The sequence below is a fragment of the Monodon monoceros genome, unplaced genomic scaffold (assembly GCF_005190385.1).
Source record: "Monodon monoceros isolate NGI ecotype Baffin Bay Population unplaced genomic scaffold, NGI_Narwhal_1 Super_Scaffold_3, whole genome shotgun sequence".
Taxonomy (NCBI): domain Eukaryota; kingdom Metazoa; phylum Chordata; class Mammalia; order Artiodactyla; family Monodontidae; genus Monodon; species Monodon monoceros.
In genome coordinates this window covers 46579409-46593583 of record NW_021703780.1, presented here as the reverse complement: position 1 = coordinate 46593583, position 14175 = coordinate 46579409, and the positions used below count along the sequence as shown (strand labels likewise).

Genomic DNA, 14175 nt, shown 5'->3' with positions numbered 1-14175 from the left:
TTAAAAAAGAGGAGGTAGTATATAAACTTCGAAGGAAAAATTAAAAATCTTTGATGACATGTTGTATACAGTTGATTCTTGAACAACACAAATTTGAACTATGAGAGTTTTTTCAGAGACATGAGTTTTTCACTAGTTTTTTCACTCCACTACTGGAGTTTTTACTCCAGTACTACACGACATGGTTGGTTGAACCTGAGTGTGCGGAACTGCGGGTACTGAGGACCAGCTATAAATTAAATATGGATTTTCAACAGCATGGAGGGTCGTACTGATCTCGGAGAGACAGCAATGAGCAGTCCTGAAGAGACATCTTAGTTCTCTGCCCAGGAATTGAACCTGGGTAGCCTGAATGAAAACCAGGAATCCTAGCTGCTAGTTCACCAGGGGCTAGTGGCTAGAGGCAAAATTCTCCTGGCTCTTACCCCCACTGAAAGCAAGAATGTTTCAAGGAGGCAAAAACTGTAAAAACAGGTACAAAGTTTATTATTAGAGACACAGCACAAGGTATGCGAGAGCACGCAAAGAAACAGTTTATTTTACTTAAGTCAGAAGCTAGGCAGAAATACACACCCAGAGAGAAGGGGTGTGGGAGTCCTTTCTAATGAGGAGGAGCACAATAAAGAGGTGATTTAAATCCTGTATATAGGACAGTCCTTCTGGGTCTTTGTTTACCTTTGGCTAATTATCTTGTTTCTTTTTCCACCCTCCCCAAGATGCACGTGCAACTTTTTGTTGAGATGGATCCCACCACAGAGGCCTGTGGGTGTATGTCCACACTTATTATGGGGTGGCACCCCCTCCCTTTTTGACACCCAAGGAGCCTTCCTTTGCATGTGCAGACAGGAAGTGTTCCTTGACCTCAGGAGTGGTCATCTTATCTCTTTACTTCAGCAGAGCTCAGCTTCTGCCACTAGCTTTGTCCTTGGAGTGTCTGGGTGAGAACAAAGCTTCAATTTTACTCCACTTGACAGACACCAGTTGTCTGGCCCAAGGGCCCATCTATCTCCTACCTCAGTACCCCTAAACCCTGCATTGTTCAAGGGTCAACTGTATATGTAACATAGGAGAAGAAATAGCCTGTAATTTTAGCATTCTATGTTTGATAATAAGATTAATTGGTGGCACAATGGATGGATATACTTGATAGAAGTGATTTGTTTTCTTGCTTCAAATATTTTCATTTTCAATTTATCATATACCTTTTCTTCTAAGAATAAAAACCCTATCATCTTAATATTACAGATATTTGTTGACCAGGTAATCTTTTATTTCTCGTTAGACTCCTCTTGATTTTGGCAATTTCTCAGATTTTTCTTGTTTTTAATGACCTTGGAAGTTTTGAGAATTATTGGTTAAGAATTTCATAGAATTTCCTCAGTTGGGATTTGTCTGATATTTTTCTAATAATTAGACTGGAATATGTTTGGGGAGGAAGATCACAGGTGTAAACTGCCATTCTCTTTTCATGGGTACATACTATCAATATGACTTAACACTGTTGATGTTAATCTTGCTCAGCTGGCTGGAGATAGTGTTTATCAGGTCTCTCTACTGTAAAGTTACTCTTTTTTTTTTCTTTCTATAGGGTACTTTTTGAAAGAAAGTCACTACATGCACCCCAAACTTAAGGAGTAGGGAGTTATGCTTCATTTCCTTAAGGTGGAGTCTCCACATAAGTCATTTTTCAAGAGATTTGTCTATTGCCTCCTGTTTTTTATTTATTTGGTTTTTAAAAATTTATATCAGTATGGACTCACGGATAATTATTTTATACCCTGGGTTATAATCTAATAAAACTTTCAGTGAGCTGAATTGTGTCCCCCTCCCAAATTCATACGTTAACACCCTAAACCCCAATGTGATGTTATTTGGAGATTGTTGCCTTTGGGAAGTTAAGTAGATTTAAATGAGGTCACTAAGGTGGGGGCCTCATGATGGGATTAGTGGTCTTATAAGAAGAGACATCAGAAACTCTGCTCAATCTCTCTCTCTCTCTTTCTCTGCCATGTGAGGACACAGCAACCACCTGTAGGCCGGGAAGAAGGCCCTCATTGGGGAACAGAATTAGCCAGCACCTTGCTCTTGGATTTCCCAGATTCCTGAATTGTGAGAAATAAATTCCTGTTTATTTCTATTTAAGCCACCCCGTTATTGGTATTTTATTATGGCAGCCCATGCTGGCTAATACGATACTTTATTTTGTTGTTCAAACTTTTCTACATTTGGCCATTGGGAGCTGGTTGACTTGTCTTCCATATCCCTCTGGCATACCCCCATCATTGTGCTTTTTTTTTCTTTAGACTAACTTTCTGGAACTAGAAGATGCTCCAGGTTCATTTAGTATATTTCTTGCCCCAGTCCTATTATCAGTCATTTCTCCAATGGTCCTGATTCTTTTCATTGGAGAATGGTGTTAAAAACCAAGATCTGGGGGCTTCCCTGGTGGCACAGTGGTTGAGAGTCCGCCTGCCAATGCAGGGGACGCGGGTTTGTGCCCCAGTCCAGGAAGATTCCCACATGCCGTGGAGCGGCTAGGCCTGTGAGCCATGGCCGCTGAGCCTGCACGTCCGGAGCCTGTGCTCCGCAACGGAAGAGGCCACAACAGTGAGAGGCCCGTGTACCGCAAAAAAAAAACAACAAAAAACCAAGATCTGGTGCTAAGTGTGCTCATTGCTACTAGGATTCTATCAATTCTATCTATACTGATATATCTGATATCTAGATATCTGATATCTAGATATCTGATATATAGATATCAGATATCTATATCTATCTATTGATATCAATTCTATCAATACTACTATCAATTCTAGGCCTTTTCATCTGACAGAATGAAAGGATATATATGTGCATAGGATATATATGTGCATGGATATATATGTGCATAGTAACCTGTGTATATTCACATAACTATAAATATTTTCATATGTAACCATCTATATTAATATTAAGCTAAACATGGGTTTATGCTGTTGTCTCCAACTCTAATCTGTTACCTCCTTGTAGAGTACCCCTACTCCTTTCCTTGCTTATCTGTAACCTTCCACTCCAATAGTGAGAAACCTGGCTTCTGCCATCTGCCACTCATTTACTTAATTGTTGAATTCTGGTATACATGTATAGCAGTATCAAAATTGCTAATCTTTACCCCTATGAGAAACAACTTTATTAACTATAGTCCTCATCTTTTGCCTGTCATCTTACTGCCTCTAAAATATGGAATGCATCACAGATTTGCATGTCATCCTTGTGCCGAGGTCATGCTAATTTTCACGTGTCATTCTAATTTTAGTATATGTGCTGACAAAATGAGCACAATAATCAAACTTTTAACAAAGATGACAACATGACCACTGTAGGAAAGAAGAATATACTGTCTACGCTCAGAACCTTTTAACATATCATTTCATTTCATTTACTTTGTGAATGTACTTTGTTGCATTTAAAGGAAAGAAGTCCCCCTCCCAACTTACATAAATCATCACAGTATTGAATTATTTGTGAAATAGCAAAATGTTCATATTTTAAACTGTTTTGAAAAACATCTAGATTCAATACTTTCCTTGTTTACTTCAATAATGAGTAAATAAGAATCTTTGGCAATTAGCAACCTAATTGTTCACATCAGTGAGGGACTACTAATGGAATTTAAAAATCTAAACAGTTTCTCTTTTTAAAAAATTATATTAAGCATCCTTCCTTCCTCATCGTTTTTCCACATTGTTTTCATTATCAGTTTGTAAATTTATGCCTTTTTAAAACAGAGGTAGTATTTAGATAAACTTTCCTCCAGCCCCCTCTCAAAGGCTGCTGATTATGAGCTATGTTGACTTATTTATTAAAATATAGTAATAAGTAAAGAACATCCTTGCCATCTACCTAACTATACTATCCCTGGCTTCACTTAAAATTTTTTCCAGCTTTATTGAGGTATTATTGGCAATTAAAAATTGTATATGTTTGAGGTTTACAATGTGATGTTTTGATATTTGTATACATTGTGAAATGATTATACAACCAAGCTAATTAATATATCTATTACTTCAAAAGATTCAATTATCACATTACTTGTGATGTACTTTCTTAGCAAATTTCAAGTATACAATACATTATTATTAAATATAGTCACCATGTACGTTAGGTCAGCAATAATAAAAATGATAATATTTTAATTGAAGTACAACTTATAATGGCTGTAATTTTTTACACATTTAATTGCATATGTTTAATCTTTACCAGAAAAGCCCTTATTTTTATTAAATATCATAAATTATGCTTTACTTTACCATTAAAAGATTTTAGATGACCAAATCACATAGGAATATCCAGTTTTTAAAATACAGAGTAATATTTCTGATTGGGAAAGAGAAAACCAATTTTATTTTATTTTATTTATTTATCTTTTGCGGTACAGGGGCCTTTCACTGTTGTGGCCTCTCCCGTTGCGGAGCACAGGCTCCAGACACACAGGCTCAACAGCCATGGCTCACGGGCCCAGCCGCTCCGCGGCATGTGGGATCTTCCCGGACCGGAGCACGAACCTGTGTCCCCTGCATCGGCAGGCGGACTCTCAACCACTGCGCCACCAGGGAAGCCCGAGAAAACCCATTTTAAAGTGTGTGTGTGTGTGTGTGTACTATTTAACTTCTTTCTCTTAAGTGAACATTGCTAGCTGTAACTCTGTATTTCTTTAAATGTGGTTGGGCTCACCTTAAGTGGAGAAATTGGAAATTATTACAAGACAGTGAATTATTTTACAATGGTTTTCTAAACAATAATCACCAAAATAAGTAGTGATTGAGTCATTACTTTAGCCATATTTCCCAAAAGCTGGGTTCTTTTTAAAGATGAAAAACACATGAATAGTTTTTCTTCATAGAACCTGTTGCCTTAAAAAAATACCACAGCCTGGGTAGCTTAAACAACAGAAATTTATTTGAAGGCTGAAATCCAAGATCAAGATGTTGGCAGGTTTGGTTTCCTCTGAGGCCTCTCCTTGGCTCGCAAATGCCAGCCCCGCCTTCTTCCTGCCTCTTCCCGTGGTTGTTCCTTGCACACTCCTGGTGTCTCTTCCTCTTCTAATACAGACACCAGTCATACTGGATTAGGGCCACCCCAATGGCAGCTCTGATCAGCTCATGCAGGCCTTATCTGTATATATGGTTACATTCTGAGGTACTGGGGGTTGGGACTCAACACATGAATTTTGGGGGGACACACATAACATAACAGAACATTTTGTGTGACTTTTGGAAATCAGACTCTGTCTTGTGTTTGCCATTGCTTTTAATTGTAATTATGAAACTCTTTTATCTTAGAGAATATTTGAAGTTGGACCCCAGAAGCAAAGTGATAGTTGGCAACTGTGTTGTCTTTTATTGCCCTTTCTTGCTCTCTTCCAGAGAAGTGATTCTCTGTCTTTTTCAGGGAGGCATGGACAGCTTTGAGAATCTGATGAAAGCTGTCATGTCAGTTAACTTTGACTAAGGACCTCAAAACTTAGTGGTTACAATAACCTTTTTATTCTTCTTCTTCTCAATATACTGTGCGCTGGCAAATTGTGGGCTGGTTTGAGCTGGGATTGCTTATCTGTGTTGTCTGGGCTCACCTGTGCATTGTGGTCACCTGGTTTTCAAAGGCTTCACTGATGGATGTGGTGGTAGAGTGGCTGTGGGTAGGGGTGCTGGAGGTAACTGAGCCATGTGATGCTCATCATCCAGCAGGCAAGCCTGGGCTCAATCACCTGCTTGTGATCGTAGGGTTTTCAAGAGCAGGAAGAGAGAGTAAGCCACAAGGAGTAAGTGCTTTTCCATTCTCTCCTTGCATCACTTTTCCTGATGTCTTCTTGGCCAAAGCAAGTTATATGGTTAAGCCCAGATTCAAGGGGTACAAAATAGAGTCCATCTTTTATTGGGAGGAGCGGCAAAGCCATATTGCAAAGGGGCATGCCTGTGGGGATGAAAGGAGTGTGTGGTCTCTAGTGAGATGAAGGAAGAGATGGAATGATGAGAAAAATAAACTAAGTAAATTCTACTCTTACAAGAGTTTTCCTCTACACTGAGTAGTTATCTTTTGAGGAAAAATGAAGGCTGTCCTCCAGAGAAGTACAGACACTGGCTGTTGAGAGTGAAAGCACACAAGAAACAGGAAATGGAAAAGAGATCTGAGGGGGTGATGGGTGGAGCACTCACAGCACCTGCTTCCTGAGCTTTTGGAAACATGAAACAAATCTTCTGAGTTCTCAGTAGATTAAAACATGAGCCATTTGTGTAGAGCCAAGGACATTTTTTTGTTGAAGACATTTTTTTCCTTTTATGGCATTTTTTAATGTGAGCAGTTGATCGAGTGACAACAGGGGACACTTTTATACACTTAGGACCAGTAGAGCCCTGGAAATCACTCCGGATTCCCCCATTGCCATATTATTGAACTCAAAGACAGTACCTATGGAAATGCTTAACTGAGAGATCTTGAAATCACACTTCTTCTGTAAATACATAATGTAAATCTTAAACCAGGAATCATTCTCCATAATCTCACAAGAATTGCAACTCCTTGGTTATTCTTAACAGCCAATACTTGCTCTGTACTGATACCAATTTATGAGTTTCTTTATATCTTAGTCCACTGCCCAAGTTAACCATTAATTCCTACTCCATTAATTTAGAGGGTTGAGCACAGTCCTAAATACATACTTTAGAACTGAATCATCAAACTACTTAATTTAGGGTGTGTGTGTGTGCTGAGTGCTTTTAACACTTTGCTGAGTTTCAGTCTACAAATATGAGAGAGGAAACTTCTATCAGTTCAAAATATCCAAGGGAACTACCCACCCCTCCAAATTAAAAAAAATGTCAAGCCCATAAACCCTCACAGCTTAACTTCATTTAAAGGCTGACAGCATCCTTATTCAGACTAGATATGAAATTTCAGAAGAGATGAACATGATGGAAGTTGTCATTTTCTGCAACACATTTAAATATGGTCTTGCTTCCTACTTTATAAGCTAGCATTGAATAGCAGAGGGATGGTGCTATGTCAGTCAATTTTGCTCATAATAATGCTGCATAAAAATCACCATGAAATCTCAGTGGCATTCAACAATAAGCATTTATTGTCAGACTCACAGGTCTGTGGGTCTCCTGGGCTGGGTCTCCTTCAGGCTGCAGGTTTATGTGTGCAGATCTGCTCCATGTGTCTTGTGCTGGGCCTAGGCTGGGCTATCCTAGCTACCTGGGATACGATGTTCTTTTGGACAGAAGCTCCTGTAGGGACCAATGAAAAGCACTCAACACCTGTTAAGACTGAGGCCCTGATCTGTTGCACTGACACTTCCACATTCCACTGGCCAACACAACAAAAGCAAAGGCAGGAGTGGGTAGCAAACACTGCCCACCAAGAAGAAGGAGTGGGGTATTCAAAACCTCCAGAAGAGAGAGAACTGGGGCCAATCATTCCGTCTACCACGGAGGGGTAGTTGTTTCTGGAAGTAAAAGGACATTTAATAGGAGTTGTTTATTGACATTTATTGCTTAAATTAGAATTGCTTGGTTGTGCTTCTTGATTCACCTGAGTCTGAGAGAATTCAAAGATACATCTTAATATGTTTACTTGAAATGATGATCGAGTTTCCATTCTTTTCTTATATCTCTAACTATAGCTTGAAAATTGAACTTTTTTCTGTACTGACTTCTCCCTTTTTCATTGTGCATTAACATCCTTATTTTAATTCAGCCCTGAGGTGCTGAAGAGTGAGCCGTATGGGGAGAAGGCTGATGTCTGGGCAGCAGGCTGCATCCTTTATCAGATGGCGACTCTGAATCCTCCCTTCTACAGCACAAACATGCTCTCCCTGGCCACAAAAGTAAGCAACCTTGGAAGACAAAAGGGTCTCATGTTGCCAAAAACACCATTCCTTTTCTTCTTAAGTAGAACCTTAGTGATTTTAATAAAACTGTCACTTAAAAGCAGTCATTGTTTTATTAACCACATGATCCAGTTTATTTTTCCTCCTTTCTTCTAAATCTACATCATGTGCTATGGCACATTTCCCCTTATAATTGTCTTCAATTTATCATAGAAAATTATAAAAATAAATATATCAAACTGCTTTTGGTCTTTTATTCTTAATTGTGGTTTGAACTGCCCTCAATCTATCATATCGTATTATCCTACACATCATTTATTATGAATCTGAGGTTAACTTTAACTCAGCTTGAAGAATACAATTCTATGCTCAAGAACAGTTTAATTAATGCTAATTTTTAATTTGCTGGGATATTTTTGTTTCTGATGAAAATATGTGCATGAAATTATGATGCTTTTTAAGTAACTCTTGTGTCGTGGCCAAGTATCACCACTCAAAGGCACCTGTGGCTCCTTTACTTCCATCATTCTAGTCTGTTTGTTTTGCAGATAGTGGAGGCGGTATATGAACCAGTGCCAGAAGACATCTATTCTGAAAAGGTGACCACTATCATCAGCAGGTAATTAGTCTCATAACTTCAAACCCATAGGGATTATCAAGAAATACCTCATATCTATGCAAAGTCACTATGTAAATATTAAGAGGAAGAGGAAGGGCTCTCAAATAATCCAAAGCTAGAAAAATATTTGTGCATCACCAGTCATAGGGACCATTTGGAAGCCAACCAAGTGTCCAAGAGGAAGTAGTAGTACATTCACTTGAAATATTATGCAACCATTAGATTGATTATTCAGAAGGCTTTATATCAACCTGTACAATAAGTATGATCTGCTAAATAGACATTTCTCCAAAGAAGGTATACAGATGGTCAAGAGGCACATGAAAAGATGTTCAACATCACTAATTATTAGAGAAATGCAAATCAAAACTATGAGGTAATCACCTCACACCAGTTAGAATGGCCACCATCAAAAAATCTACAAACCATAAATGCTGGAACAGGTGTGGAGAAAAGGAAACCTCATACACTGTTGGTGGGAATGTAAATTGATACAGCCACTATGGAGAACAGTATGGAAGTTCCTTAAAAAACTAAAAATAGAACTACCATATGATCCAGCAATCCCACTCCTGGGTATATATCCAGAGAAAACCATAATTTGAAAGTGTACATGCACCCCAATACTCACTGCAGCACTATTTACAATAGCCAGCACATGGAAGCAACCTAAATGTCCATTGACAGAGGAATGGATAAAGATGTGGTACATATATACCATGGAATATTACTCAGCCATAAAAAAGAAGGAAATAATGCCATTTGCAGCAACATGGATGGACCTAGAGATTGTCATAATGAGTGAAGTAAGTCAGACAGAGAAAGACAAATATCATATGATAGCGCTTATATGTGCAATCTAAAAAAAGTGGTACACATGAACCTCTTTACAAAACAGAAATTGAGTCACAGATGTAGAAAACAAACTTATGGTTACCAAGGGGGAAAGGGAGGGGTGATAAATTGGGATTGACATATACACACTACTATATATAAAAGATAATAAATAAAAACCTATTGTATAGCATAGGGAACTCTATTCAGTGCTCTGTAATGACCTATATGGGAATGAAGTCTGGAGGAGAGTGGATATAGGTACATGTATGGTTGGTTCACTTTGCTGCATAGCAGAAACTAATGCAACATTGTAAATCAACTATATGCCAATAAAAAATTAATTAAAAATTTTTTAATTAAAAAATGAAAACAAAAAAACCAGGTATGATCTGAAACTAAGTAAAACAAGCAAAATGTACAGGTACTTATAACTATGAAAAAAACATAAAATGTGCATGAATATGGAAAAGACTAGACAAGAACATATGAAACTGAAAAAGGCCATGTTAGATGATAAAATTGCAAGCATTTTTTTATTTTTAAGAAATATTTTAATTTTTCAAAGAAACTCAGAAAGAAGTGCTCCATATATCCATATAGTAGGAGTTTAATGAAAGTCCTTATCCCTATAGAGTCTCAAAGTTCTGCCCCCACAGGGCTTGTCCCAGCTCATCCCTAACCCTTCCCCTCCCACTCTCCCTCTGCTCCCTCCACTCCAACCACAGGGAGCTCCTCGCTACTGCTCTTCCCTTTTCCTGGCACTCTCTTCCCTCTGATACACACAGTGGCACAGACCCTTACTTCCTCTGGTTTCTGAGGAAACTGGGTCTCTGAAAAATCAAGGCACCTGCCCTGATGCCCCCACAACCTCTCCAGACTCTCTTGTCCCCTTGACTGGTTTACCAAGTTCACAGCACCCACCACCCCTAACACATTATACATGTGCATGCAGACTTGTTCTTTTATTGTCTCTCTTCCCCACCAGAATGAAAACTCCACAAGAATGGGGACTTTTTCAGTTTAGTTTATAGCTATTCAGTGCCCAGAGCAATGCCTAGTACAAAGTAGACCCTTAACAATTTACTGGTTGTATGAATAAATGACTCATTTACCTGGCTGATCGTTATTTCTGGACCATTTTACGACCTTAAATTGGCCCAAGATTACTACTCTGCCCCGTCAAGCTGAGTCAAATCCTTATTGTGATAATAGAAATCCTAGGGTCACCCCAGATGGAAACTTTGTCTATCCCCTTGCCCAATTCCTTTAAATCTCAATTCTGTATCTATCCTAGCTCTTGGCACCACCTCTGATGCAATGTAATAAGCGTATTTTCATGGCTATGCCCCTTTCCCTTTTATTTTCTCCTTCCAGCCCATTGTTTAGCATTAATAGATACTCCTCACGTTTGTGGGATTATATCTTGAATCTTTCCTTGCTCAGCACAATGCTGCCCTACAATATTAAGTGCCTCAGGCCCAGCTGGGGCTGAATTTCACTAACTGTGGACTCTGAGCAGACAATTTGACTATTCTTTCAGCAGCTCTGTTTCCTCATCTGGTAAAATGGGGATCGTAATAGCACCAACCTCATTAAGCTGATGTGATGATTATAACATGCAGATCACTTAGCATAGAGCTTTGGCAAATGGTAAATCTTGAACAATGTTGGCAGTTATTATTATAGATATTGTGGGAAATGAGCTGAAACCCCTTTCTAAATCATCTAAATTCTGCGTTACACTAGATCCACCCTACTGCTAATGAATCCATACAAATGTATTTAAACTGCTCATCTCCTGTTCTCTATTTGTTTTCTGGAAAGTGCCTTAAAAATTCAAGAAGTCTCCAGAGAGGTCAAGACAAGAATACCAGAGTTACTCATTTAATTTCTCCTTTTCTTAGGTATTTGAGTGCCACGAAAAATAGGAGAGGGTAGTGCAGAGAAAAAGTACAGAGACATTATTCTGATTTTGTGGCATTGGGCAAACAGGACCATAATTTGCTTATGACAGGCTTCCTGGCTATTGGTGTCCACGCCTCTTGGAGCTCGGAGGTTAGTGGAAAAGTCAGATATCAGCATTATCATGAAAAGGTTAAGAACATCAATAGGTTCTAGAATTGAGTGGATTCTAATCCCCACTCTTCCACTCACGTTAACCTTCCCAAGACCCACTTTCCTCATCTGTGATATATAGGTAGCAATAGTAATTACTCATGGGCTTGCTTTGAAGCCTAAATAAGATCATGCTTGTGATGGTCTTAGCACAGTTCCCAGCATGTAGCGAGCCCTCAATTAATCTAGGTATTGTTATTAATAATGTTATTATTTATGGAATGAAGTATATATAAATTATGATAAATTTGATGAAGGATGGTAAAAGGGGCAACGAGAGATTACAGAAGGACTTGGTCTAGGTTGGGGATTTGGGAAAGATTTTCTCTGGAGAAAGGACATGTAATCTGAGACCTGAACTTCACTACTTCTCAAATAGTAAACAGAGTGGAAAAAGCATTTCATAGACCCACATCTCTGAAGGCTTTCCTGAGCAAAAGAGCTTGTTAATTTGAAGAACTGAAAAAAGTTGGAGATGCAGCATGTCAAGTAAGGGAGAGAATAGCCAGCAAATGGACCTGGGAGGCTGACAGGACCCAGGTTGACAGGTTCTACAGGCCACACTGAGGGTTTTGAATTTTTATCTCCAGTATTGAGGAGAGGACTGAAGGGTTATTAACAGATTGAGACACAGTGAAAATTTCTTTAGCAGAGATCATTCTGGCTGATCTCCAGGGAATAGACTGAAGGGAATGAGAGTGGGAAGGAGAACCAGGTTCAGCTGTCCACTGAGAGATGATGGCGGCTTTGACTAGAGTGGTGGTGTTGATGGAAAGAAGTGGGTTGTTCCCACTGTGGGCTGGAATTTGAGTCAACAAGTTTTGGAGTACAATCATAAGATGTTTAAAAAATACTTCAGTTAACTGGGAAAATGGAATGGCATCGAGAATATGAAAACAATTGGATTTATTATGTGGAACCTCAGCAAATGGAGCCAAGACCATGGAATGGAAGTTCTGGGGGGGGGGGGCCAAGGTGAGCTCGCCATTAGGAAGTGTGTGTCAGAATTAGAGCTATCCACAGTGGAGCAGGCTGCTGATGGATGGTGAGTTCCCTGTCACCAGAGTGTTTAAGAGGATGAATGAACACTATTAGGGGACTCCAGATGAAATGTTCTGAGTACACTTTTAATTCAAAACACTAAGGTGCCATAATTAGGAAATGACAATTTAATTTTAAAGCTGACTACAAATTAAGATTACAGTGTGCAGCCTATAACAGATGTAGTTTTCATTTAAAGTTATGCAAGACAGTGGGTTCACATTGTGAAGTTTTATCTTTAGAAAATTTGACATAAAACCAAAATCAGTTGTGAGTTGCATGCAATTACATACTTGAATTGCTTTGGATTTTCAGTCTTTAAAAATTAAGTTTCAGGGACTTCCCTGGTGGTGCAGTGGTTGAGAATCTGCCTGCCAGTGCAGGGGACATGGGTTCAAGACCTGGCCTGGGAAGATCCCACATGCCTCGGAGCAACTAAGCCCGTGCGCCACAACTATTGAGCCTGCGCTCTAGAGCCTGCAAGCCACAACTACTGAGTCCACGTGCCACAACTACTGAAGCCCACATGCCTAGAGCCTGAGCTCTGCAACAAGAGAAGCCACCGCAATGAGAAGCCTGCGCACCGCAATGAAGGGTAGCCCCTGCTCGCCGCAACTAGAGAAATCCTGCGCGAAGCAATGAAGGCCCAACAACGAAGACCCAATGCAGCCAAAAATAAATAAATAAATAATTTTAAAAATTAAGTTTCAAAAGAACTAGGGAACAAATACAATTTCCTGTTTTCTTACCTTAGCAGACTTTTAAATTGGGAGAATAACTTAGTAACCCTGAAGACTTTGAGGCAGAAAATAAATATATTTTACTGCTCTGCTCAGTACCAGCATTACTATTTTTACCTTCCAGTACACTGTTAAGAGAATGTTATCTATTTACTTTCTAAAGTAAGAACTTGCTTTAAAGTAAAGGAAGAATATTTCCTTTTATGCACACAATATTCCCATTGCCTAAGTTTTCTCTGTCTGTGCTTGGTTGCATAAGCTGTCTGGCACTTTGTTTCAGAGGCAGTCATAAGGACTAAAGAAGTTAGTTTTGGCTAGTTCTAAGGACAAGTGGATCTTTACATTTTCCACCCTATCTTCAACTCTTTGTTTTTTTTTTTTTTTAAGATTTAATTTTATTTAATTTTGGCTGCGTTGGGTCTTCGTTGCTGCGCACGGGCTTTCTCTAGTTGTGGTGAGCAGGTAGGGCTATTCTTCTTTGTGGTGCATGAGCTTCTCCTTGTGGTGGCTTCTCTTGCTGTGGAGCATGGGCCTTAGGCACGCAGGCTCAGTAGTGGTGGCACACGGGCTTAGTTGCTCCGCAACACGTGGGATATTCCCAGACCAGGGATCAAACCTGTGTCCCGTGCATTGGCATTTGGATTCTTAACCACTGCACCACTGGGGGAGTCCCACCTCTTTGTTTCTTAAAACATGAAATGAAGACAGTTGAACATTGTATCCCTTTACTTCTTTCATCTGGTTTCTCAGAGTAGAGTGGGGACAAAGTGGCTAGCATGAGTGGAATATCCCAGATTTTTTTCTAAAACGTGATTTTATGCTTATTTGATTAGAGAATCATTAAAGCATTCAGTTGCTCTTAAGAATTTCTCTGAAATATCTAAGCAGGGAGGCATTTCACAGCAATGAGGATAAACTGGAACTTCTGGTAGGAGATATTCCTAAGATTCCAA

At 39.2% G+C, this 14175-nt stretch overlaps 1 protein-coding gene and 1 non-coding gene across 2 annotated transcripts in view; one reads left to right on the top strand and one right to left on the bottom strand.

Moving 5' to 3' along the window:
* Positions 1 to 14175, top strand: part of NEK10 (NIMA related kinase 10) — a 311866-nt gene that overhangs the window by 150062 nt on the left and 147629 nt on the right. The window contains exons 25-26 of the mRNA XM_029243936.1: positions 7738 to 7867; positions 8419 to 8489. Coding sequence (XP_029099769.1) covers positions 7738 to 7867; positions 8419 to 8489 — 201 coding nt within the window. The remainder of the gene's footprint in view (positions 1 to 7737; positions 7868 to 8418; positions 8490 to 14175) is intronic.
* Positions 3214 to 3319, bottom strand: LOC114908164. Its single transcript, XR_003796861.1, has one exon. It is a non-coding gene; the product is annotated as a U6 spliceosomal RNA (small nuclear RNA).